Here is a 25,788-nt window from a genome sequence, read left to right on the forward strand (position 1 = left end):
TCTGGTAGTGGGAGGCGGGGGGGGGGGCTTGCAGGGGGGTATTGGGGGAGTCTGCAGATGCAGCTGCTGCAGGGGTGGGGTGGTGCCCTCCGTGCATGGCCACGGTCAGGCCACTGGGGCTGAGAGAGCCAGAGCTGCTCCCAGGAAGCATTTGGCTGGGGCTGGAGGGAAGACCTGAGCTCTGTTCCTGGAACCCACATCGGGTAGCTCACGACTGCCTGTGACTCCAGTGACAGAGGTTCTGCCGCCCTCTTCTGGCCTCTGGGGACACTTGCAGTCAGATGCACAGGCACACACAAATAAAACTAAAGGATACATAAATCTTGGGCTGGAGACTCAACTGGTGCACTTGCTGCTCCTACAGAGTTGGGTTCCCGGCACCCCCTTGTGGTGGCCCCACCTTTGACCTCCAGGCCATAGACACATGTAGTATCCACTCACAGACACATAAATAAAAATAAGTCTCTTAAAAAATATCTTGCTGAACACCTTTAATCCCCAGCTCTTGGGAAGCAGCAAGCAGATCTCTATGAGTTCAAAGCTAGCCAAGGCTACATAGAAAGACTCTGTCTCAAAACAAAAGTTTCAGGGAAAAAAATCGTTAAAAAAAAGTTAAAAGCTAGGTAGTAGCAGCACAGACCTTTAATCACAGCTCTCGGGAGACAGAGGTAGGTGGGTGAATCTCTGTGTGGTTGAGGCTAGCCTGATCTACACAGTGAGTTCCAGGACAGCCAGAGCTACTTAGAGAAACCCTGTTTCGAACAACTAAAACAAACAAAAATACAAGTTAAAGGTCTGGAGACACCGCTCAGCAGCAAAGCACCGAGATTCCCAACACCTGCTTGGTAGTTCACAGACACCCTGACTTCAGCTGCAGGGAATCCACAGACACCCCTTCTTCAGCTCCAGGGAATCCACAGACACCCCGACTTCAGCTCCAGGGAATCCACAGACACCCCGACTTCAGCTCCAGGGAATCCACAGACACCACTACTTCAGCTGCAGGGAATCCAATGCTCTCTTCTGGCCTCCGAGAACACCAGGGACACACATGGCACAAACACATTCATGCAGGCAAAACACACACACATGGAAAATAGATAAATGCAATTTTAACAAAAGGCGAGGGGATGCTTCTGCTTCCTGGCTGGGATGCGCCTAGCGTCCTGGCCTCTGAAAGGGATGGGAACCCTGTGGCCCTCTCCTGCACAGCTACACCCACGTCTACCGAGAACTGGAGCAGGCTATCAGGGGCGCCGATGCCCAGGAGGACCTCAGGTGGTTCCGCAGCACCAGTGGCCCTGGAATGCCCATGAACTGGCCTCAGTTCGAGGTGAGAGTGGGCAGCGTGGCAAAGCGGGGATCCTTAGCAGGTTAGGAGGGTCCTGACAGCTCAGACCTCTTGGCTTGACTTCTCTCTACCCCCAGGAGTGGAACCCAGACCTCCCCCACACCACTGCCAAGAAGGAGAAGCCGCCTAAGAAGGCAGAGGGGGCCACACTGAGCAATGCCACAGGGGCTGTAGAGTCCACATCCCAGGCTGGGGACCGCGGCAGGTGAGTACCTTCCATGGAGCTCCTGGGTAGGAGGGAGACCAACATACTGGGACAGATATATTTTATCCAAGAAGACAAGAAATTACCCCAGACCATAGCTGCCATGTGTCCACTGAGAAGCAGATGGGTGACCCTTCAAGACTGCTGTGAGGTACACAGTAATCTAGGCTCCCACATTAATGGATTCAAGCCTCTGACCAGCCTGGGAAGGTGTAAATGTGTGCATTTTGCTGGGCGGTGGTGGCACACGCCTTGAGTCCCAGCACTTGAGGGGCAGAGGCAGGTGGATCTCTGTGAGTTCGAAGCCAGCCTGGTATACAGAGCAAGTTCCAGGGCAGGCTCCAAAGCTACAGAGAAATCCTGTCTTGAGCGATGAGGTAACATGTCCAAGAGAAGGTTCTCTACTCCAGATCTTAGCTGGTATCCATTTAGGGATGGTGCCTCTTTCACAGGGTCACAGGGTCAGACAGTCTCGAGGCCCTCTGCAGCACTTCCTCCCTCAGGAGCTGAAATACTAGCACACAAGGTTCAAGTTGTCAGAGGGTCACTGGCTCTGACCCCGCCCCGTGCATCCAGTCTCTGCCCCAGCCTCGGTAGAATTTGGACCCAAGCTCTGGTTAGGAGAGAGTATTGATAGGATGGGGTCAAGGCCGCTGATCGGGACCTCCATTTGCACCCTAGTGTTAGCAGCTATGACCGAGGCCAACCGTACGCCGCCGAGTGGTCAGACGATGAGAGCGGGAACCCCTTCGGGGGCAATGAGGCCAATGGTGGCGCCAACCCCTTCGAGGATGACGCCAAAGGAGTACGTGTGCGGGCGCTCTACGACTACGATGGCCAGGAACAGGACGAACTCAGCTTCAAGGCGGGTAAGCGGGCAGGGCTGAGGGGGCGGGGCTGGCGGAGAAGACTGGGCTTGGATTGGGCAGTGCAAGGCTTGGAGACAGGTGTTTCAAGGGTTGGCAGGTAAGGGGGCCAGGGCAGAGGTTTAGGTATGGAGGGATGGGGCCGAGACTCGGGTGCTGGCCGAAGTGGGTCCGGGGCAGCACTTGGTTTTCGAGTGAGGTGTAGCCCCTAATTGGAGTCCAGGTAATTCAGTTGGAGTGCCCTGGAGGGTTCATTTAACAGTTTTGGGCTAAGGGACAGTTCGGACTGAGTGCCTGTCCATCATAACAAGGCGCCCCCCGTGTACCCCTCCCCAGGAGACGAGCTCACCAAGCTGGGAGAAGAAGATGAGCAGGGCTGGTGCCGCGGGCGGCTTGACAGCGGGCAGCTGGGCCTCTATCCTGCCAACTACGTTGAGGCCATCTAGCTACCCTGCCCATCCAAGTCCTCTCGCTCCTTGTCCACCGCTCCCACCCTCTCCCTCCCCTCGCCATAGAGTTCCAGACATATTTTCCGATCAAGCTTTTATTTTTTTAAAAGTCAAAACAGAACAAAAGAAATACAGAGACAGCATTTGTGGCCTACCTTCATGGAGGCCAGGGTGGTGGGGCTTAGGACAACGGCCCCAGCGTGGACAAGGGATTTAGCCCAATATCACATCTGCTCTAGAGTCCACCAAAGAGTCTCCTGAGCCCTGAGGGATACCTTCTGGATCCTTCTACCCTGCTTTGCTCCCCTGCCCCACCTCAGGCTGCCAGCAGCTGCCCTTGTCACCTGAGCCTGGCTTCTTCACCTCTTCCTCCCTCCCCCATTCCCTCTCCTCACTTCTACCACTACCCCCCTCTTTTTTATTTGTTCATTTATTTTTTTGGTTTTTGGTTTTTTTCAAGGCAGGGTTTCTCCGTGTAGCCCTGGCTGTCCTGGAACTCACTTTGTAGACCAGGCTGACCTCGAACTCACAGAGATCCACCTGCCTCTGCCTCCCGAGTTATGGGAGTAAAGGTGTGCGCCACCACCGCTCAGCTTACTACCCTCCTGCACATCCCAAGAAGGAGGCCCCCCAATCTGTAGTCTTCCACTCTGCCCTGGGGGTGCTGTTCTCCCAGTCCTGATCTGTTGGTCACCCTTCTCTGTGGAGCTTCCAGGGCTCTCCAGAGCTAGAGGAAGTGATGGTGTCCCTGGCACACGGGAGAGTGAGGGAAGAGCAGAACCTATCCAGGCTGTGCCAACCTCCCAGTGCCAGACCCATTTTGAGGGATGAAAACCTTGTCTGGGCCTGTGGTCAGAGGATCCCCAGAGCCACTCTGCAGCTAGCAGAGGCCCTGCCTCTCCTGAGGCCTTGACACTGGGCAAAGCCCCCCTCACCCAAGCCCAGGGCAAAGCCAGCAACAGTAGCAGCCTTCTCTCGTTCCCTGGGGAAAAGGCATTGGGCATCCGTCCCCCGTCCTTCATGGCCATCCAGAAATGTCCCACCCTTCTCTGTGTCAGCATCGGCCATTGTGAAGCCAGTACACAAGGCTCTCAACCTCCCTTTTCTTGCTTCTGTCACCTGGCCAACCTGGGAGACACGGGTTCAGGGGAGCATCCAGGTCCCCTCTAGACTGGGGAGACACGGGCTCAGGGGAGCATCCAGGTCCCCTCTCAACTGGGGAGACCCGTGGGCTCAGGGGAGCATCCAGCCTGGCCCTGGACAGGGAAGCCAGCAGTCCAGGCTGGCATGAGAAAGGAGCTCTGGATGGTCACCGTATCTTTCTGTCCCTTTTGGTTTTCCAACATTACCCCCTGAATGCTGGCAGCCACCTCCCCCAATTTCTCTAAGCCTGAGTCTTCATTAAAGGACTCTGGGTGGTGGGAAGGGACACAGGGCCTTGTGGGTGGAAAGTGGGCGGCAGCTCTCCTTTGGGTGGCATGGGAAGCAGACACCCCAGAGGGGAGAATGGGCAGTCTGTTTATCCGAAACTTTGGGAACAAGGACCTGAGGAGTCCCATGCTCACAGCCAGTATCTACTAGGCCTTTGAGCCACTGACACCCTCTGCCTCCCGGATCAGGTGGCTTTGGGGCCTCCAGGGAAAGAGCATGCATCCCTATGTTCTCTAGGACCCTTTAGCTACTTCTGACACTGTCTGGTCTCGGACCCAGGCATCGGGGCTCTGACCCTCTTCTCGTGGTTAGGGCAGTGGCAGGGGCCTGTGGGGGTCAGTCCTTCCTCAGGACCATGAGCGTGGCATCCTAGGGCTGCCAGCATCCTCTCCTTTGTTACCGTTTGCCCTAGGGACTTCTGCTTCAGCCAAGGTTGGATGCTGGGCCCCTCAGGACCTGAAGCAGGATTCGGAACCTTCCTTTTTCCATAGCTCTTCCTGCCTCCCTGGCTGGCAGGAATCCTCCACCCAAGAAAGGCAAGAAGCCGCCATGTCTGCACCTTGGGGCCTGGGCTCCCCCTCTGCGCTAGCGGCTTCCCAGCATCTGGAGAGGGGCTGTGGCCCTGACTAGACCCCAGGCCTGCCCCCCTCAGCACACTAGCTGCCCAGTCGTGGGCAGGAACTGGAAAATCTCCCTCTCTCCCTTATGAACAACCACCTTCAACAACCCCATCTGTGACCAGACTTGGTCCTCAAGCTCCTCAGCACCCGAGTGCTGGAGGGTCCCTGGAAGTCCCTAGAGCCCTGAGCCTGGCCCCACCTGTCATGACTGGTGTCGGGGCACACATACCCTCGCTGTGTCCACACCCCTCCTGTACTCCCCAAGGGCCCCATTGATGCTGCACGGGACCCTGCAGGGCTCGGTCAGTGATGTGTTTTGTCCCCAGTTAAACCACCATCCTGCAGCCTGGTTCCAGGGAGGAGCCGAGGCTGACCCACCGCCGCCGCCACTGCGTCTGCCGCCCTAGGCTTCCTGACTCCATTAGTTCCGACACTTGTGAAACTCCGAGAAGTGCTGTGGTCTCAGCAATGTTTTGTACATGATTGTGTAATTTAAAGGTATATAAATACAAATATATATATATATCAGTTGTGACTGTATGACTGTGGATAAAACCAGAATTCTATCACCCTGCCTTGTCTTCTGAGTCTCTGTGATGATGATGTCTGTCCTGGGGGAGGTGGCCCTGTGCAAGGCTAAGTGCCGGGCAGCTGAGGGTCTAGGGAGGTCACTGAGGCTCTGGCCTCAGATACGAGGTGAAGGGTGACAACACTGACCAGTAGACCTGGGCATTTAAAGTCCCAAACTCATGGCTCTAAGGTTGGAGGTATGGCCCGTTGGTTCTTGTCTATCGTGTGAGGTGGTTTCCGTAAATAACTAGCCGATTCATGGTTCAAGGAACTCGATCTTCAAACAGTCTTGGGTTTTGAAACAGAATTCTCAACAGAACTGACTGGGGCCTCCCGCGGAGCGACACCGGGTCTCCTTGCCCTCCTGCTGCCTGCCTCCTGTTGTGTAGGAGGCCTCCTGGGGGCATCCGCCCTGGCAGGACTAGAGCTCGGCCCTCCCCTCTGGGAGCCATCCTAGAGCTCTGATGCCTGCTTGCATCTCAGCGGGGTCTTTCCTGAGACCCACGCCTTCCCCTGCTTCAGCTCCCCCAGTCTGTGGGTAGGAATCAAGAGGCCCTTCTGACCCTGGTGGTCTAACAGAGCCTCACACAAACATAACCCTTGCACCAGCACCCCCACTCCAGGGTGCCCACAGCACTCCCAACCCAGGGTGCCCACATCAACCCTCCCCAGGGTGCCCACATCAACCCTCCCCAGGGTGCCCACGGCACTCCCCCCTCCCCAGGGTGCCCACAGCACCCCACCCCAGGGTGTTCATGTCACTCTTCCCACCCCAGATCTGTGGAGGGTAGGGGGACAACCTTGAGCTCCCTGGCATGACCCTTTCCCAGCTGAGCCGTCTCACCAGCCCTTCTTCCTTCCCCTTCTCCTTTTCCTTCTCCCTCCTTCCCTCCCCCCCTTTCCTTTCTCCATATTCCTCCCCTTTATTCGTTCCTTTCCTTCTTTCACTAAAACTAGAGTCTCACCAGGGCTGAGAGTTTGCTCAGCAGTTATGAGCACTGGCTGCTCTAGCAGAGGACCCAGGTTCGATCCCCAGAACCCACATGGCAGCTCACAACCTTCTGTGATTCCAGTTCTGGGGGATCCTACACCTTCTCCCAACCTCCGAAGGCACTGCATGAATGTGGTGTACAGACATCCAGGCAATGTGTGTACAGGCAAAACACCCGTATGCATAAGTAAATCTAGAATAAAACAGAATCTCACGTAGCTGGTCTCTAACTGGTTGTGCAGCCGAGGCTGATCTTTAACTTCTGCCTCCTATTCCCAAATGCTAGCTAGCACTGCAGGCTCAGGCCTCCATGCCCAGCCCAGGAATCAGAGTGGTGGCCTCTTAACTCACACACACACGATATTCCAGTTTGTTTGGGGCAGGGGGAACTGGAATGAGACTTCCAAAAAGGGGTCAGGAAATGTCTTGCCCAGGTGAGGTCCTAATAGGGCCATGCCAACAGAGGGAGGCGAATCCATGGTTTGCTGCCAGCTCAGGAGGTGTCACTGGGTAGCTGCAGTCTTCTGGATATTCCTTATGGAAGCTGCCCCTCTGATCTCCTTTAGGTGGAGCTGTTCCTGCTCCCCACCCCCCTGCCCATTTGAGAAACCCCCAGCCCTGCCTGAGCTTTGTGCCTGGCCAGGCACGGCTAGGGACATCCTGTGTGACTTCAGGGACTCCTGAGGAGTAGGATGGGTTTGCTGGAGACAAAACCAGTTTAACAGAGCATTGAGCCTGCCTCTGGCCAGGGTCCCAGTCCGCCTCTTCCCTGGGGAAAGGAGACAGCTGGGGCCTAGCAAGGCAGAGACCTGGGCAGAGTCCTCCCCTCCTGTCAAGTCCAACCCCGAGTGACAGATGCCAAGTCACTGTTTGCCCGCTGTCAGGGGTAAACATTCTTCAGGAGACAATAAAATCCTGGGGGCAAAAGGCAGGCTGCAGGATGCCTTTAACCCTTGGTGGTCCAGCCTGGCATGGTGGCACACACCTTTAATTCCAGCACTCAGAGGGCAGAGGCAGGAGGATCTTGAGTTTGAGGCCAGTTTGGTCTATGGAGTAAGTTCCAGGACAACCAAGGCTACACAGAAAAACCCCGTCTCTGTGTAACAAAAATCAAACAGAAACAAAAACCCCCAAACCCCTGGTGTTCCAGGTAGTGTTGGCACCCTGACCCTTCTCATAGAAGACTGGCCTCAGAAGCTATGGTCTGTGGGGCTAGGTGCTGACCCCTTTGACAAGGGAGGCATGGAGTGAGCTCACCTTCTGGCCCTGACATCCACAGCCGTGTTACTGTGAGCTAATTGCTCAGGCATGCCGGACCTCTGGTCCACCGTGTATAGAGCGAGAAATGACCCTGGCTTCAGGGTGGTTTTGTTGAGGACGCCAATGACAAAAGGCAGTAGGAGTGGCTGGCGCACAGTAGGGATGCTTGATTTGGGCAAATAAACCAGGGAAGTGTGGTACCCTGGCTGCTGAGGAGAATGAGCAGGCTGGCTGGGGTTTCCACACGCAGGCAGATGCATGTGTGGCCATACTCGGGTGGCTCTCACACCCACAAAAGGGACTCACAACCCCACGGATGCATCTTGGGGAGTCTTTGGGGGACAGAGACTGCAAACCCTCCATCCTTACAAAGCTACTGTCCCATAAACATACTGAATCACCCACCGACTCCCATAGTCCGCCATGTGGTTCAGCTTCCTTAGGTGGTTGAGAAAACATAATAGCTCTGGGCCTCTTGCAGGAGAGCCAGACCCCTGGCACACCTGGGCACACCTGGAGGCAAAGCCCTGCTCTTCGACAGAGTAAGTGCAGAGGCTGCCTTCCTTACCTGGGGCCTGTGTGTGGAGACGCTCTTCAGCCTGGCCTAGGGTGAGGAGGGCACAGTGGCTGGCTAGATTAGCTGCTTTGGCCTGGAGAATGTTCTGCCTCTTCTACGATGTCTACCAAACAGCTACCATTTTTCTCTTAGGCTCAGCTCCATGACACCTCCCTGGGCAAGCTTTCCTCGTAGTCTCCACCCTAAACACCTGTGACCACAGTCACCCTTGCCCGCTGCTGGCCTCTCGGCTGGGTTGTCCATAGCCAGACACTGGAGACCTGGCAGTTATCTTGTATCTTTATTAACCATTCCTAGGGCACTCCTGGATCCCTAACATAGGATGCAGACATCTCTTGGTACCACGCCAGTCATGGTACAGGATGGGTTGCAGGAGCAGGAAACAGTGACATCACCATCCTGTGAATTGCCTTGGTTGAATCATACAGTCCAAGCCTGGGGGTGGGGGTTCTCCACTTGGGAGCAGTCTTAGCTCCCTTGACCCTCCAGGGGCCCTTGTCCTTGAGCAGGGACTCAGAGAGCTCACGTGCATCCCTAGGACTGTCTCTCTGGGGCCTTGGATTCTGGGATGCCAGCAGCCCCTGGATTCAAATTGGGCTGAGCCCGGGCCAGGAGGAGAGTGACTGTCTGGAACAGGCGGTAGGCCTCTGGTCTCTGCAGCTCTCAGACGGGATGTACAAACTGGTAGACCAGGCGCTGAGAGATGTCAGGTTTGCGGATGATCCCCTTCTTGTAATACTGGCGGATGGAGCGACTTAGCTTATCGTAGTTCATGGCCGGCCGGTTCTTGCGCACACCCCACAGCCGGGCCACCTGGGCAGAGTCCTCAATTTTGAAGATGCCTGGGGGAAAGGAGGGTGGGAGGAGAGGAGGATGGGCATGTGGAGGCCATGAGAAGAAGAGAGATGAGATCAATGAGTCACTTTTGGGGAAAGGACAAGAGCCAGATGCTGGGGCCCTCTTCAGCCCTGGCCCCAGGGACAGGCCGTGGGACTTAGCAAATATCTTTCTTCTTTCCTTCCTTTCCTTCTTTTTGAGATAGGGTCTCTCTACATACCTTGGCTGTCCCTGAGTACTGGGATTAAAGGCAAATGCCATCATGCCTGGCATTAGCAAACTATATTTCAATAATTTTTACCTTGTTACTGGCTGAAATTCTAACTTATGCATAATATTAGATCAAATGCAGGTTGCATATCCCTAATCTGAAATTGGGGTCAGAATGACGTCAGAATTTGGAGTTTTAGGGTTTGGGAGTATTTGACAGGCTTTTCTGGCCAGACATCCGTGATGGTGTTCTGAAGAGTTTGCATTTGGGGAACATTTAGGAATTTTGTATTAAAGTTCAGGCAGAACAGAGCATTAAAGTGAAATTCACTTGATTTTAAACATTTCGATTCTGGACCTAGAACATTTAATATTATATATGGGGCTCACATTGTGTTTCTGATAGACACCATGAGTCTCTAGGTTGAAGCTATGATTTTTCTCGCTATTAATTTTTCACATTCATTTCTTTATTGTTCATATTGTATGAACGTGTGTCATGTGCCCCGGCGTGCCTGTGTGTGATCAGAAGACAATCGGCAGGAATCGTTCCCCTTTCCATCCTGTAGGGACCGAACTCAGGTCTTCAGGCGTGGTGCCTGCCCACACTGAGCTGTCTCACCGGCCCCCAAACGTGATGCTTTATAAAGATTTATTTTATTACTGCATGTGGTAAGTGCTTTGCTTGTGTGTCTGTAAGTTCATGCCTGGTGCCTGCAGAGGTTGGGGGCGGGGCCTTAAAGGCCTGTGCCACCATGCCCTACTGAAGCCATGTTTTCCCATTCTCGGCAAACGCTCTCAAGTTCGTACTGTGTTCCAGGCGCTGTGAGGTGAAGGAATCTTAGTGCCAGTGCCAGTCTGGTGGAGAGGCTGATGAGGGTACAAACAACACCCTAAACCTTAAAATCCTTGGAGTTGCAGGGGTACAGATCTCTGAGTGGCGCTTTTGGCACAGGGTGAAGGCGGAGTCAGTCTAGGTCACACCTCTCTCAGCTGGAGCCACGCCCCAACCCCACCTCAATCGCAGCTCCGCCCATGCTCTCCATCCCTGCCAGAACCCTGCGCCCACCTCTGCCTAGCAGAAGCCCCGCCCCAGCCCTGCTCATGCTCCCAGCTGGAGTTCCACTCCATAGGAACCCCGCCTTTCCCGCCCTCCTAAAGAAGCCACGTCCCTGACCCAGCCCCTCCCCCTCTCAGTACTCTGAGCCCCGCCCCCACAGGCATGCAGCTCCGCCCCACATAAGCCCCGCCCCTTCATCCCTTTCTGACCCCTCCCACTGAAGACCTTGTAGATCTGTCCCTCTGCCATAAGTCACGCCCCCTTCTAAGCCCTCCCTGCCCTGGTGACCGTGTGTGTGTGTGTGTGTGTGTGTGTGTGTGTGTGTGTGTGTGTGTGTGTTTCTGGGAGGGGGTATTGTACCTTTCTCCTTGTTGAGCCAGCGGATGAAGCGGCCGTAGCTGTGGGGCTTGAGCAGCAGCTCTTTGAGGAACTGCCACAGGTGGATGGGTTGCCCGGAGCACGACGAATCCACCTCGCCATCTGTCCATCCCTCCTCACTGGTAGAGGCTGGAAGCCAGGGCGGTAGGGTGAGTGGCATGGCCACCACCCGCTTCCCCGGGCAGCCTCCCTCAGCCCCACCAGGCCTTCTTGCGCCTGCCCGGCTCACCGCAGTAGTGAAGGGCCCCGGGCGAGGTCCTCTCCTTCATCCAGGCCGCTGTGGGACAAGTAGGGGAGGTTGGATACCCAGCTGAGGTCCCCCGTGGCTGGGGTCCTACAGCTCCCTGCCTCCCGCCTATCTAGGGTAACTAGGTGCTATCACGGGAGTGGGAATGTCGGAGCTGCGACTGCATGGCCTCTGTGTTCAGGGGCTTACCTTTCCTCACTGTGAAACGGGACAGGGACATTCTTTGGAGCTGTGGCCAGGCGGCAGTGCTGAGAGCTGGCCCTCAGCGTTTGCACCAGGCCTTTCTCTCTAGCTACCCACTCGACCACCCCCTCTGCCCACTGCTAGGCCATCAGCCAGGGAATCCGCTGGTCAGGCGCCCAGGCTGGGGCAGGCACTGACCATTCACAGAGTCACCTTAGTGGGTCCTGTCCCCCAGTCTCCCAGCCCTCTAAGGGAAGGGGCCTTGACCCAATGAGCAAATGCAGAATCCTCCAAAGTGCCAGAGAGGAAAAAAGAGCAGGCAACAACGCTGTGTGTGTAAACACAGGTGTGCCATTGCTCGTGTGAACGTCAGAGGACAATTTGGGGGAGTCCGTTCTCTCCTAACATGCAGGTGCCAGGGATCGAACTCAAGCTGACTGAGCCTGAGTTCAGTCACTACCTCTTTAATAAAAAATAAAGCCGGGCAGTGGTGGCACACGCCTTTAATCCCAGCACTCGGGAGGCAGAGGCAGGCGGATCTCTGTGAGTTCGAGACCAGCCTGGTCTACAGGAGCTAGTTCCAGGACAGGCTCCAAAACCACAGAGAAACCCTGTCTCGAAAAAAACAAAAATAAACAAACAAATAAATAAATGTAACCTTAAAAAGCTGGGCATGGGATGTATGCCTGTAATCTCAGCACTTGGGAGGCAAAAAGATCGACCAAGTTCCAGGCCAGCCTGGAGCCAGGCGGGACCTGGCCCGTGCAGCTTCATGTCTTACCTGACTTCCAGATGTCCAGGTGGGCATGCAGCACGTCCCCACCCAAGGGCGCACGCTGGCGGAACTGCTCCTCCGACATGGCACACAGCTCCTTGCCGCCCAGCTCCTGGAAGGCCTTGCCTGCTGGAGGCAGCCGGTACTGGTGCTCCGTCCACAGCAGCCACTTCTGCACGTTACCAGGGCTCCAGTCCCCAGGGTCTGGGCAAGAGACAGCATCTTAGCTGGGGACTGCTGGTGGGCGCCACCCCAAAGGCGGCCGACCATGACATCCGGAGCCTCAAGGAGCTCCATGGCGGCAGACACTCCACCAAATAGGAAGTGAGAAGGAAGAGCCACGGTCCTAACACAAGCTTGCTCTGTTACCTCTGCAACCCCATCACAAACAGGTGTCTGTCTAGCCCCTCACGGGGCCTCTGGGGAGACACTAGCTCTGAAGGGGACAGTGGCATTCAACCACTGACAGCCAGATACCTCTTGTCTTTTCACAATCTTCTCAAGGAGAAAACCCACCCAGGAACCCTTCATCCTGGAATTCTAGAGACAAGGAAACAGGGGTGCGTGAGGGGAGGGGTGCGTCCCTTGTCCAACACTTTGCAAACGTGTTTGGGTTCATAGCAGCTGCCCCAACTGGCTACAGATCAGCTAAAGGTGGGGGAACTGATTCACCAGCTATGTGTGTCCCCTGGGAAACGGCTCTGGGGGCACATAGCTGGAACCAGACTGGGTCACAGTGGCAGTGAGGCCTCCAGGAGAACACCGCTTCAAGCCAGTGTCCCAGCTGAGTGACCCGCAAGCTAGGCTGCTCCCACTTCATAAGGCCATTTTCTTCCTTGAGGTCAATGCAATTTGTTTCTGTCCCCATTGTTCTGAGAGCACAGCCCTCCCAAGCAGGGATAGGGAGGTGGTACCGTGGGAGAGCCTCCTGAGGCAGGGCTCTCTGGAGTGTGGGAAAGTGGAGACAAGGAGATGTGAGTAGGAGCTGCCTAGAATGGGGACACCACTTGGGAGCATCTAGCAGATTGGGGTGGTGGAGCAGGAGCTGAGGGGCAAAAGAAGCCCCTACTTCCCATGGGAAAACTAAAGGATGGAGATCAGGACTTCCTGTCCCTCAACCATCCAACCTGAAGCATTAGCCATGACACACCCCAGACCAAGCACACACAGACACACACGCACAGTCTGTTCCTTGGTACCCCCTCCTCCTCACAGCCCCCCATCAGTTGACTGGGACCACATTCGGCTATTCAGTTATGCTCCGTCAGGCCAGCTCCACACACAGAGGGACCTCTACATCCTATCAACTGCTCAGAACCCCGGTCCCCGTGGGGTGAGTGGCAAGTCAGTCAGTGGGAGACAATCTCAACAGAGGATCAGCAGCCTCATGGGGTTGTTGCCAGTTAAGCCTGCAGTCGACCAGGGAGGGGCTCAGGACGTTAATCCGTGAGAAAAGCATTCTAGGTTGAAGGACCAGCAGGTGCAAAGGTCCTGGGGTGAGTGTTGTGGAAAAGAAGGGAGACCAAGTGGGTGGAACAGAAAAGGAGGGGCGCTAGACAAAACAGCGCGTGAATGCTCTTTATCCACTAAGAGGGGGCAGTGTGGGTGGGACAGCCCTGGCTCCAGCTGCTGTGTGTCCTGGGCTGCCCAGGGTGATCAGAGTCCCCGGTGGAGGTGGCAGGGAGGATCTCACCTGCTGTGATGTTGAGTAGCTTGCACGCGGTCTCGATGTCCTTCAGGACCTCGCCCACCACCATAGACTGCACCTGCTCTAGTGAGTGCTCATCCAGGCTGCTCCCAGAGGCCTGGCTGTCAATGACCGGACACTGCTCAGGCTCCTCCAGCGGTTCCTCCCTGGCACTGGCCGCGGGGACCTTGGCTGCCCAGCTGCCATCCTCAGGGTACATGTTGAAGTAGGAGAGGTAGAAGGCAGACAGGCCCTGCTCAGGGGTGGCCGGTGGGCTGGGGCTCCATTCCCGCTTCTCAGGACCCACTGTTTCCACCGCCGGCTTCTCCACACCTGTCCGCAGTGCCACATCTGGGGACAGCAGCAGGCAACCAGGGGACACGATGCTCAGGCCCGGACTGGCGCTGCCCATGCTACCGCCGAGTCTTGTGGCTGCGTCTGTAGAAGTCAGAGAAGGGAGGTGGGTCTCATGGCTGCCCTGGCTCTGTGGGAGTCACTAAGCTGGTTACAAGGCTCAAGGCTCAGCAGGCAGTGGGCTGGGCCTGGGAGAGGCCTGGGGGCTTCTGGGTCACTGGGCAGTGAGTACAGGGCTGGCTGGAAGATGGAACACGGGCAGGTGGATGGGCAGTATTTCTTAAGGTCTGGCGTAACACAGGCTGGCCTGGACCATCTGGTCCTCCTGCCTCCTGGAACTCCTAAGTGCTAGAATTGCAGCTGTGCTGGGGAGAACCAGGGCACCAGGCTCCATCTCTGGTCACTCTGTAGGGCCCACCATGCAGCTGGCTTTTGCCACTACAGGGGCAAAGGAAAAGGCCCAGACTGGAAAAACCCTTGGGTTTCTTCAGGACCACAGCTGACCTGTCTGAAAATGCCCTACAACTCAGGAAACAGGTTTCTGTGAGCTGAGATGAATTTCAGCTTCCTCTCCCCAACCCCCTTGCTCATGCCCACCCCCTCCTTGCTCAGTGCCAACCTTCTCCTTGTTCAGTGCCCACCCCTTGCTCAGGCCACCCCCTTGCTCATGCCCAGCCTTTCCCGCTCTCCAACACAGCCCTGAAGGCTCCTGCAGAGAGAGAAATCCAACAAAGGAGGAGAGGGTGTTGTTACCTCTGGTTCCAACTCTTCCTTTCAAAGAATCCTTTAAGTGACAAGGAAGAAAAGGTTTAGGTGGGTGGGGTGGGCAGGGGCGGGGGGGTCTGGAGTTTCGGGGGACAGAGGGCAGGCCTGGATTAATTTCAAGTCCTTCTGTGCAAACAAGTGTGTGTGCCATGGGCCCTTGGTGTTTACCAAGGCAGTGTCCCCACCCTGGCCTGTGCCCACACCCTATATCCCAGGTGGTAGCCCCACCCCAAGAGAGCCTTCTCCAGTCTCCATCCCTCCTCCTTCACCCCTCAGTGGCCTCCTGCCCAATCCACAGCCCCAGCAGCCCCACGTCTGCCACGTTAGGATAGTCCCTGCCAGCTCCCTGGGCCCTGTGCCCAGCTGTAAGCTTTTCCAAGAGACAGAACTCGATGCTCCGTGGCCCTGTTTGCCTGGCCTCAGCCACAGGTGTGTGTGTGTGGAAGGGGAGGACAGGTGCTGGGGTCCAGGCACTGTGGCAAGCAGGGCCAGTGCTGACCCAGGTGCTATGTACTGCCACGTTCTTACTTCGTCTGTTGAGTGGGCTTCATAGCCCTGGCACCCACACGCTCCCCGGGGGAGGCAGTCTAAACTTTCTTCTTAGCCTGTTTTACGGGTGGGAGAGTCAATGCAAAAGAGGCCTTCTGGACCCTTCCCCAGCAGAGACTCCAGCCTCCTCTCTCTCTCGGCTTCCCAATGCCCAGGGCTCCCCTGACCGAACAATGAACTATGTATGCCACCGAGGAAAGGGTCCCTGAGGCCTGGGGTCTGGTGGCTTGGCTCAATGGCTGGCTGCACCTTTGACTCCTCATGCCTGCAGCTGGGCTGAGGCCTGAGCAAAGGGTGTCACAGAGGATGCTGTCACGCGAGGGTGCCCACACACCCTGTGCTGGATAGTTTTGTCAACTTGACGACACAAGCTAAAATCATCTCAGAGGAGGGAGCCTCAATTGAGAAAATGCCTTTGTAAGATCAGGCTATAGGCAAGCTTGTAGGTCATTTTCTTAATTAGTATTGATGGGTTAAGGCCCAGCCCACGGCCAGTGGTAACATCCCTGGGCTGGCAGTCCTGGGTTCTATAAGAAAGAAGGCTGAGCTGGGCGGTGGTGGCACACTCCTTTAATGCCAGCACTTATGAGGCAGAGGCAGGCAAATCTCTGGGAGTTCGAGGCCAGCCTGGTCTACAAGAGCTAGTTCTGGGACAGGCACCAAAGCTACAGAGAAACCTTATCTCAAAAAAGAAAGGAAAGAAAGAAAGAAAGAAAGAAAGAAAGAAAGAAAGAAAGAAAGAAAGAAGAAAGAAAGAAAGAAAGAAAGAAAGAAAGAAAGAAAGAAAGAAAGAAAGAAGAAAGAAAGAAAGAAAGAAAGAAAGAAAGAAAGAAAGAAAGAAAGAAAGAAGGCTGAGCCATAGGAGAAATCCAGTAAGCAGCTCCTCCATGGCCTCTGCATCAGTTCCTGCCCTCAGGTTCCTGCCCTGTTTGAGTTCCTGTCCTGATCTCCTTCAGGGGTGAACTGTGATGTGGAAGTGTCATTCAGATAAACCCTTTCCTCCCCAGGTCACTTTGGTCATGGTGTCTCATTGCAGCAATAGAAACCCTAGTTAGGACAGCCACCCACAGCCTGGGGACATGGACTGGAATATCCCCCATAGATGATGGCCAGGCTTAGGAGAGTGTAACCCGCCCATGTGTGGGCTCTGCTCCTTGGACCACAGTCTCTTGAGGGCATCGGCTCTGGCCACCTCCCTCTTCTGGGGTGTCTTGGCCACCTCCTGCTTGGGTCCCTGTGTTCTCCAAGGTTCTCCTTCTGCTCCTGGCTGCTCATCCCACGCCACTGCCAGGTTCATTTTCTTCTAATGCCCTTTTATCAGACTTTGCTCAAGCACCTGGCAGGCACAGCTCCGACTGCCGGCCTGGCTCCACGGGTTGGGATGTGGCTGAGCTGGTAGAGTGCTTGTTAGCATGCGTGAAGTCCTGGGTTCTATCTCAGCACCGCACAGATGAAACTCAGAATGGGGGAAGGCGCTGTGTGGCAGCCAGAACCCAGTGAGCATGCTCTCCTCACATCCAGGCTCTGAGGAAGAACCCAGTGAGCATGCTCTCCTCACATCCAGGCTCTGAGGAAGAACCCACTGAGCATGCTCTCCTCACATCCAGTGAGCAGAACCCAGTGAGCATGCTCTCCTCACATCCAGTGAGCAGAACCCAGTGAGCATGCTCTCCTCACATCCAGGCTCTGAGGAAGAACCCAGTGAGCATGCTCTCCTCACATCCAGGCTCTGAGGAAGAACCCAGTGAGCATGCTCTCCTCACATCCAGGCTCTGAGGAAGCTGGCATTTCTCACCTCGTTCCTTGCAGGGGACGTAGTCATGCTATTTCCCCCATGTTGCTGTCCTCTTTCCCAAGATGCCATTTCTTTCTCATCCTGGCTCCCTAGACCCCCACCCCTATGGAGCCCTTCTGGTATCTCCATTTCTAATGTCCCCCCACCCCGTGACTGGCAACTTAGTCCATGACTATATCCTCAAAAAGCCACCTGCCTATGGGAATATGAGGACTTGGGGAAGGCGGAAGCTCAGGTAGTGGCAGTGAGGGACTCAGACCCACGCAGAGGAATCAGGACCTAACCAGAGACCTGCTCTGTAGTCCTGAGATCCCAAAACAAGCCTGCGGTCTGCCAGCATGTTGAACACGGGCTACTCTCTGTCCCTCTCAATTGCCCAGGGTTACAGTCTCCCAAGTGATCCCTCCCATCTCCAAACCTCGAGCTGATCTCAGGGGGTAGAGTCTGGATTAAGGCTCAGTGGGTCTGGCTTGCTCTTGCCCCAGAAGCCCTGGCTGCCTCTCCAGACAAAAGAAAGCGTGGTGACAGCTGGTGCAGGCCGAGTCAAGAGGCAGGGCCACACTGGAGGGTTAGAGGGTAGACCTTCATAGCTTGGAGTCCATCCCTAAGTAACTCCTGTCCCCCAGGAAGATAAGTAGGGCACAGAGAAACCAATGGTGGAGACTGAGCACCCCATTCCCTTCGGGGCCACCTTTGCCCCTTGTGTCTTCTGCTCATATCCAATACTCCATCCTCAGGGAATGAAGTTGTCCAGGAAACCCTCATGAAATGCCTGGTGGCCGTGTGTCAGGAGCCCCTGTCCTCTATGGCCTGTGGGGTTTCTTCTTCTAGACCCAGCCTCCTAGGGACGGTGATGGAGCATGAAAATGCCTTAGGCCACCCCCTGTCCTGAGACCCAGTTTCAGGACCTGGGAAAGTGGCCCTGAGGGATGTGTCAGCCACTGTCACCCCCTGCTCAGCCTCCGGTGGCCTGACTTTGTGAGGTCTGGCCCCAGTTGCTGGCCACTCCCCAAGTCCTCCCAACCTCTGAACCCCTTAAACAGACTAGAGACAGGGTATGGAGCGAGACTAGGACCTGACGAAGAGCCCCACAGAGTGGGAGGTCCCCCACGCCTGCACCCCAATACCCACAGGCTTGTCAGCACCATGGAGAGAGCCAGGTCAGTCCAAGCCTTAGGGATCTCAGGCTCGCCACTTTCCTGACCTCTCCCTGCACGCTCCAGTCTCCCCCTGGCCTGCCACTCCCCTGCCCATCTCTGCCTTTCAAGGCTCTGGCACCCAGAAGCCTGGCCCTTCCTTACATCCCTTGAGGTGAGGGGAATCAGGCCTCCTCACTGGCACCCTGCGGTGTCCGGAGTGCTGGCTTGGCCTCCCTCCACCAAACAGACCAGCTACTACCCCAGTGTAGTCTGAGGTTGGTTTGGGCTACATGGGACCTTGTCCTTATAAAATGAGAAGTGGGAGGAAAAGAAAGACATAGCTGAGTGTCCCTAATTGTCCCTGGAATTTGTGTTCACAGGTTCTGAGAGGCTCCCATGTGACAGCAGTTACTGTCAGCCTGTTCCTCCTCCTGCTGCCAGCAAGGCCCCAGCCCCAGGGGCAGGGGAGGCTGGGGCTTGAAGAGTTCACTGACTACCCTGCTGCGCTTTTGGCCTGACTGTCAGAGTTTTCCAGAAACTGCAGTTTCCGTCTTTACTTGGTCTCCTGTGTGTATGAGTCTTCCAGAGAAGTCCTTTACTCAGGGAGCCCTCGGGGCCCATGGGGCTGCGTTCCTTCCATAGCAGCACAGGCTTCCCACATCTGAGCCCAGGGACCCCCTCAGAGGGCAGAATACAGCGGCTTCTCTCTTCCCCACTCCTCAAGACCCAGAATGAACGGTCCAGGGAGGCTGGGACAGAGGAGGAGGTGCGATAGGAAGTGCCCCTGGACTTACGTCCGTCCGCTTCTGGTTGGGAGCCCCCTGCTGCCTGAACCACCCAGCCACTCAGGGTTCCCATCTCAGCCCTGGGGGTAGGGGTGCCTCCCTGGAAGAACCCTGAGAGGCCTCATTGTCTTTCTTCTGTGCTGGGAGGCCCTTGTCCCATGGCCCCCGCAGGATACTAGTGAGGTCTCTGGGTGGCCAGGAACGATCAGCAGGAAGGGTGGGAAAGGAGTGGCGGGTTCAGGCTTCACACTGGCAGCTGGAGCCCAGAGCGTTAAATGTCAGCAAGGGCCCAGGGCAACGGTGCCAAGGTTTGCTTTGAGAAGAGCGGTTCTACCTGCTGAGCTGCCTGTGGGGGCTCGGGGACGAGGGGAGGGTCCCAGGCCAGAGCTAGGTCCTGCCTCCCGTCCTCCAGCTCTGGCTGTGGAGGCATCTCTTCTGAGACAGCTGTGCTGTGTGTTAAGGCTGTGGGTTGCCTGGTGTGAAGGGGTTGGAGCACTGGCGGAAGGCTTTCCTGGGGATTACCACGGTGGAGCGTGCCTGAATGCTCACCTGGGAACAGGTGAGGGGAGAGACAGAGAGGGAGGAGAGGGAGGAGGGATGAGAACAAGGAAAGACCGGCAGTACTAAGTGAAATGGCAGAGACTTGAGGGTAGAGGAGAGGGAGGTCTGGGCTCCTTGCCCTTCCCCCACTCTGCCCAGGTCTGGATAGCTGCTGGCCTCATCTATACCACCTTATTTTCTGGTGGGAGCCACAGCCAGGAATCCCTGCCCATTGTGTGCCCCGCAAGCCTAGGATATAAGCTGGCAAGTCCAGCCAATGTCTAGCCAGCTCCTAAGCAGCTCTCAGACTCCCATTCCAGCATCTCCTTCAGGACATCTCCCTTCGTGGGGAGACTATGGTGTATAACCTTCCTATTCAACAGACAAGGGTTACAAACACTCCGAGGAAGAGAGATGTCCCATGATCCTTAACCCATGCTTTCTTACTCCGCATGCGGGGCCTTGGGCTTCCAGGCAGCTAGAGCTCACCCTTTCTGGGTTCAGCACGGGCCACAGCAAGCCAGCCAGCTTAGCCCCCTGTTCTGGTTCCCTGCAGGCCCTGCTCTTAGCAGCCACTGGACATCCAATGGGTATAGCCCTTCTGTCTTGGGTCTGGATGGCAGAGGACTCACGCCTGACTCATAGGGTCCTGAGCATCTTTGACAGGTAAAACTTGCAGAACACAATATTCAGCAGCGGGCACCCACCACACCTGGCATGGGAGAGACGCTGGACCACTTACAGCCAGGCTCCTAGACCCAGCGAGACCATCCCTGCCCTTCCTCGGCCTCCCAGTGCCCATGTGCTGGGATGGGGTCCTCTTCCAGGCAGCGTCAGACGCTCAGCTTGCTGGAATCATCCGCACGTGCGGTGGGCAGCACCTGCTCGCTCTGCCCTCTTCCTGGGCTGGGGGAAGCTGCAGGGCTGTTTACTTTGTTACTTCAGGGAGCAGCTGGTATGAGGCCCTGCAGCTTTATTGGGGTTGTCTTGAAGCTGTTTGCTTGGGGAGGTGGGGGCAGGAAATGAGCTGAGTCTCTGTCTTGGCCAGGGGGATGGGGTCAGCCATGGAGGCCTGTGACTGGACTGGGGCTGTTGGACACTGCTGGGAGTGGAGGCAAGAGGTCTGGGGCCCATATAGGGGACCCATGCATGCACATGTTCTTACACACACACCCATACACCCTACACACATAGGCACATCTTGGCCAGTCTCAGGGGTCACTCTCTGTCTCTCTCTCTCTGTCTCTCTCTCTCTCTGTCTCTCTGTCTCTCTCTCTCTCTCTCTCTCTCTCTCTCTCTATCTCTCTCTCTCTCACACACACACACACACACCTTGGCCAGCCTCAGGGGTCTCTCTCTGTCTCTGTCTCTCTGTCTCTCTGTCTCTCTGTCTCTCTGTCTCTCTCTCTCTCACACACACACACACACACACACACCTTGGCCAGCCTCAGGGGTCTCTCTCTCTCACACACACACACATACACACACATCCCTTGGCCAGCCTCAGGGGCACCTCCAGGGCTCAGGTCCTCAACCCTGTCCTTCCTACTACACTCTCCCTCATCTCCTCACTATAGGAGTCTGACAGTTTAGAAATGAGTGCCTTGGAGCTGGCAAGACGGCTCAGCAAGTAAAGACAGTTGTGACCAAGCCTGGCACAAATGATAAAAGCAAGAACGGACTCCAAGCTGGGCATGGTGGTCCTCAGGAGGCAAGGCAGGTGTAGCTCTAAAGGACTCCAGGAAGCAGGCTGTTCTCTAACCCCACATCAGCACCCCTACCCCTGTACACACGTACTCTCAAAATAAATGCAATTTATAAACACCTAAACCAGCAGAAATGAGTGCCTTCAGGGTAAGGTTTAACGTGAACTCAAGACCAGCCTGTACTACTCTGGGCCTACAGAAAGCAGCTCAAATCACAGCCAGTATGGTGGCACACGCCTTCAATCCCAGCACTCCAAGACAGAGGCAGGTGGATCTGTGAGCTGGAGGTCAGCCTGACCCACATAGTGAGTAAGGCCAGTTTCGGAATAAACACCTCCAAAAAACTAAAGATTGAACACCTCAGAACACCCACCCCCACATTGTTCTTTTCCTTGTATGATCCCTCTTATTTCTGGGTGCCTAGGTGGTGACCCCCAGACTGCCAGCCTGTGCCACCATGCTCACTCAGTTTCCTGGGCTCTAGTTTATGCCTTGAGCCCCAGGTCCAATGGGCCCCTGTCTGTCCACTGTGGCCCGGAAAATACCACTCCTTCTCTCTGGCAGAGCAACTAGGGTGCGGTGACTGGACAGCTGCCTGAGTCGGGGCACAGTTGGCTAGACCCAGGGGTGCCATATACCTGCATCGCCACGTTCCCCTCAAATTGCATAGAATGGGCTCTGTGCTGGGCCCACAGATATGGGAACCCCGGAAAAAGGGGGTGCCCCCTAAGCTCTGGTCTCACCCAGCAAGGCAAATGGCAGCATATGGAAGGGACAGGATTGTATTGTAAAGTGTTCCCAGTGTCTGGAATATGTCTCCAAGCTTGCAAAGTATTCTTCCAGTTCGTGGCAGCCACCGGCCTCCCCCAAGGTGGCAGGAAGCCCTGTGGAAGGGCACACTGCCTCCTACCACACTCACACGTTAGCCGCCTGCTGTCCACCGAGTTGTCCTCTGCAGCGCAAACCCCAGGAACCAGGAGGAGGCAGTGGGCAGTTCCAACCGCTGCTGCGATTCAGCCAGACATCCGTGGGGCCAGCAGGGCTGTGGCAGAGGTGGCCCTCCGGTGGGCCACCAGGGCCTATCCACCCTTAAGGGGCAGTCTGAGGTCTCAGGCCTGAGGGTCTACAGGCAGGCCCGTGTTGAAGGCTCAGGGCCACCTGCTGGCACCATGGTGAGGCAAGCTGGGGTTCCCACGGGGGGCAGCAGCGGCCGGGGATGGGGTGGGAGGTGGAGTGGAGTGGACAGCAGTCGGAGTGCAGGAATGCACTGGAAGGAAGTCAGAAGTAAGACACGGAGTTGGCCCGCCAGGTTTCCCATTATAAGTAATCCTTCCTTATTTACCTGAACAAATACGCTCCCTGCCTACCTCAGACCGCAGGAAGGCTCCTGGTTAACCCTTGAGGGCCTTGCCTCCTGAGGGAGAGAGGACTCAGGCCCTTACCCACTCCTTTAAATGACCATTACCAGCAAGCTTGCTTTACAAACACAGGCACAAAGGATGTACCCAATGGGACCAGGATCAGGGCTTGGTGATCATCCAAGGACCGGGGACAAGTCAGCAAGAGAAGTGGCAGTTCAGAACCACTCACTCTTGTGGAGACCACCATAACTGGCCAGGGCCGTCAGGAGAGCTCCCTGGAGGTGGTGCTGCCTGCATCCCCAGCCCTGGGAGGGTTTACGAGCCCACCACAGCTGGCAGGAACTATGCTCCCTGTGCCCCATCGGCCACCCAGTGATGTGAAGGACCTGGAGCAGTCAGCCAGCAGCAGAGTGTCCCCTCTACAGCCCTTGAAGCCGCACAGAGTGGGAAGTTACAGTCCAGGCCCCTGCTGGCCCGGGTTCCTTCACCTGCTCAAGAAGCCATACTGGGGCCGGGCGATGGTGGCGTACGCCTTTAATCCCAGCACTCGGGAGGCAGAGGCAGGCGGATCTATGTGAGTTCGAGGCCAGCCTGGTCTACAAGAGCTAGTACCGGGACAGGCTCCAAAGCTACAGAGAAACCCTGTCTCAAAAAAACAAAAAAAAAAAAAACAAACAAACAAAAAAAAAGAAGCCATACTGGGCACTCAGCTTCTTCTTCATGCCACAGGGGCAGAGCTGAATCATCTTAGAAGGCATCTGTCCTCATGTCAGCAGAAGGACAGGGTCTCCTCTGTAGACCAGGCTGGCCTCGAACTCGCCTCTAAGTGCCGGGATTAAAGACAGGTGCCACCATACCTACATTTTTAAATGAAATATTTTAGTTTAGTGTATGTGTGTGCACATATGTATATGCATGTGCAAATGTGTATGTGTGTGTGCACGTGTATATATGTGTGTGTACATACATATGTGTGTATGTGCTGTGCCTGCCTGAAAGTCTGTATGTGCACCATGTGTATGCAATGCCAGTGGGGGTCAGAAGAGGGCGCTGGGATTCCTGGAACCGAAGTTACAGGCAGTTGTAAGCTGCCTTGTGGATATTGGGAACTGAGCCCTGTCCTCGGGCAAGGGCAGCAAGCATCTTAACCACTGAACCACCCCTCCAGGCCCAGTAGTGTCCACTGCTGCTCTGTGACTCATCATGTGACCTCCCTCAGCATGGCTTCCTTCAGGGGCAGCCTCTCACTTTGACATCCACCGATGTCATCCAACAGAGGCCTGGCTTCCTGCACAGCCCTGAGAGAAGCAGCTTCCCTTCAGTAGCCCTTCCCTGAAGAGGACCAGTTAGTCCCTGAGAGGGCAGAGCGGGTGAGGTGGTAATTCACGGCTCGGAAATGGCTGCGACCAAACACTCTTGGCCCAGAGGTCTGTCCCCTATTCCTCTCCTGGCCAGGTAGCCTCTTATCCCTGCTCTCACAGACAATGGTGCTCCCAGCACAGTGCTCTGCCTTAGTGCTCCACTGTGGCACAAACGTGCCTGACTGGACGGGGGCTAGGGAAAGCTAGTGACCCCCATGGCCGCTCTCCTCCTAGGAGAAACAGACCTACATTGTTTTTGATGCTCCAGTTTGAGGGGCAAGGGATAAAAGCCAAGGCTTACTGCTTGCTCCCTCTATCCCTGTCCCTGGCTGGTGATTTCTAGCTGGGTACAGCCACCTGGAGTGACACAGTCTGATCTCCCTTGCAGAGAGCTGTGACCATGATGCCGGATGGAAGGGGAGGCCAGCTGGGTCCCATCCTTAACCCCAGGGCTGCCTGGGGACTCAGGGAACCTACTTTGACTTTGAACCAAAAAACACCTGATGGAGGGTAGGGATGTGGGGAGCAGGGATGTGGGGGACAGGGATGTGGCTCAGCTGTTCCTTCCTCAGTGTGAATGGGTAATCAGGAGGCAGAGGAGGAGTTCTAGGTCAGCCTTGGGTACATAGCCAGTTGGAGGCCAGCCTGGGCTACATGAAACCCCTGTAGCCCCGGTCACCAGGAAACAGAATTTGATGATCACCAACACGCCCCAGAATGCTCAGGGCTTCTGTGAGGGGAGCTCACCTGGAGTGCCTCCTCCAGGAAGGCAGTGGTAGGCCCACCTCGCAGGAACACCTAAAATGTCATGTGTAGGGTCACAGCCCCAGTCTCCTGACCAACCCCCCTCAGGACCAGCCTCAGGTCCCTTGCACACACTCTTGAACACACCAGGCCTCCCGCCTCCTGCTCTGCTCCCCAAGGCCGGCCACTCTTCAACCCCCTTGGCCACGGCAGCCGATCAGACCTCGGGAGGCTGAGGAGAGTCACGCCTTCCCTGTTCTACCCCTCCACATCTGGGTCCCTTGCTGTCCCCGTGTGCGTCTGTCTGGGGACCGCTCTTCGCCTCACTTCGCCCCTTCCTTGACTTTACTGCTGGGAAGACCCCTCATCACCATTTCCTCTTACACTTCTGTATGTGTTTTCATGAGACATAGGTTCATGTTGTAGCCCAGGCAATCCCCCTACCTGTATTCTCAGCATGCCCACCTCCTGTCTACTCCCTTAGGGCACCATCAAGCCCAGGGTGACAAGGTCTGGGGCAGCTGGCTGGGGCACCCTCCCCACCTTGACCCTCCAATCACCCGTCAGTCCAGAGGGGAGTGTTTGAGCTGGGACTTGAGGTCCAGGGTAGGGTGCCAGTGACACTGTGCTAAATGGTGGGATGGGGGTGAGTCCCAGAAGGCGAGACTCACCCTGCCTGAACTTAAAGGCTGTGTACACATCTTGGGAAGGACTGTCTGTCTGTCTGTCTGTCTGTCAGCAGACAGCTGTCTTCCTGGAATGCTCTGTCTTATCTCCTAGAACTCCCGTCCTCTCTGTTTGGCTTTCTGAGGAACTTCAGTCTGTGATAACAGCCGAGAAGTCTGGGCCCATTCCAACGCCAGAGGGATGGGATTGCCACGTCCTGCAGTCCCAGGCTCTGGCTTCAAGAATACAGAACTGCTGGAGGCATGGGGCCTCTTCCTTTGAGGTGAGGAGCCTGGTTGTCTCACCTTGATGGGACCACGAGGGAA

At 55.9% G+C, this 25,788-nt stretch overlaps 2 protein-coding genes across 2 annotated transcripts in view; one reads left to right on the forward strand and one right to left on the reverse strand.

The window, feature by feature from the left end:
* The window catches only part of Pacsin1 (protein kinase C and casein kinase substrate in neurons 1), a 37,569-nt gene extending 31,922 nt beyond the window's left edge, over nt 1–5,647 (forward strand). Inside the window, exons 6-9 of the mRNA XM_050139725.1 lie at nt 1,213–1,333; nt 1,429–1,556; nt 2,238–2,425; nt 2,759–5,647. Of these exons, the coding sequence (XP_049995682.1) occupies nt 1,213–1,333; nt 1,429–1,556; nt 2,238–2,425; nt 2,759–2,868 (547 nt within the window). The 3' untranslated portion in view covers nt 2,869–5,647. The remainder of the gene's footprint in view (nt 1–1,212; nt 1,334–1,428; nt 1,557–2,237; nt 2,426–2,758) is intronic.
* Nucleotides 5,648–8,476: 2,829 nt separating this feature from the next.
* Nucleotides 8,477–25,788, reverse strand: Spdef (SAM pointed domain containing ETS transcription factor). Its single transcript, XM_050141279.1, has 7 exons — nt 25,768–25,788; nt 22,250–22,597; nt 13,704–14,135; nt 12,017–12,214; nt 11,035–11,082; nt 10,788–10,934; nt 8,477–9,162 (listed from the first exon to the last, which is right to left on the reverse strand). The coding sequence occupies exons 3-7, from the start codon at nt 14,107–14,109 to the stop codon at nt 8,984–8,986; spliced, it is 978 nt and encodes a 325-aa protein (XP_049997236.1). The 5' UTR covers nt 14,110–14,135; nt 22,250–22,597; nt 25,768–25,788; the 3' UTR covers nt 8,477–8,983.

The sequence above is a fragment of the Alexandromys fortis genome, unplaced genomic scaffold, assembly GCF_014885135.2.
Source record: "Alexandromys fortis isolate MF-2015 unplaced genomic scaffold, M_Fortis_MF-2015_v1.1 scaffold_9, whole genome shotgun sequence".
NCBI classification, from domain to species: Eukaryota; Metazoa; Chordata; class Mammalia; order Rodentia; family Cricetidae; genus Alexandromys; species Alexandromys fortis.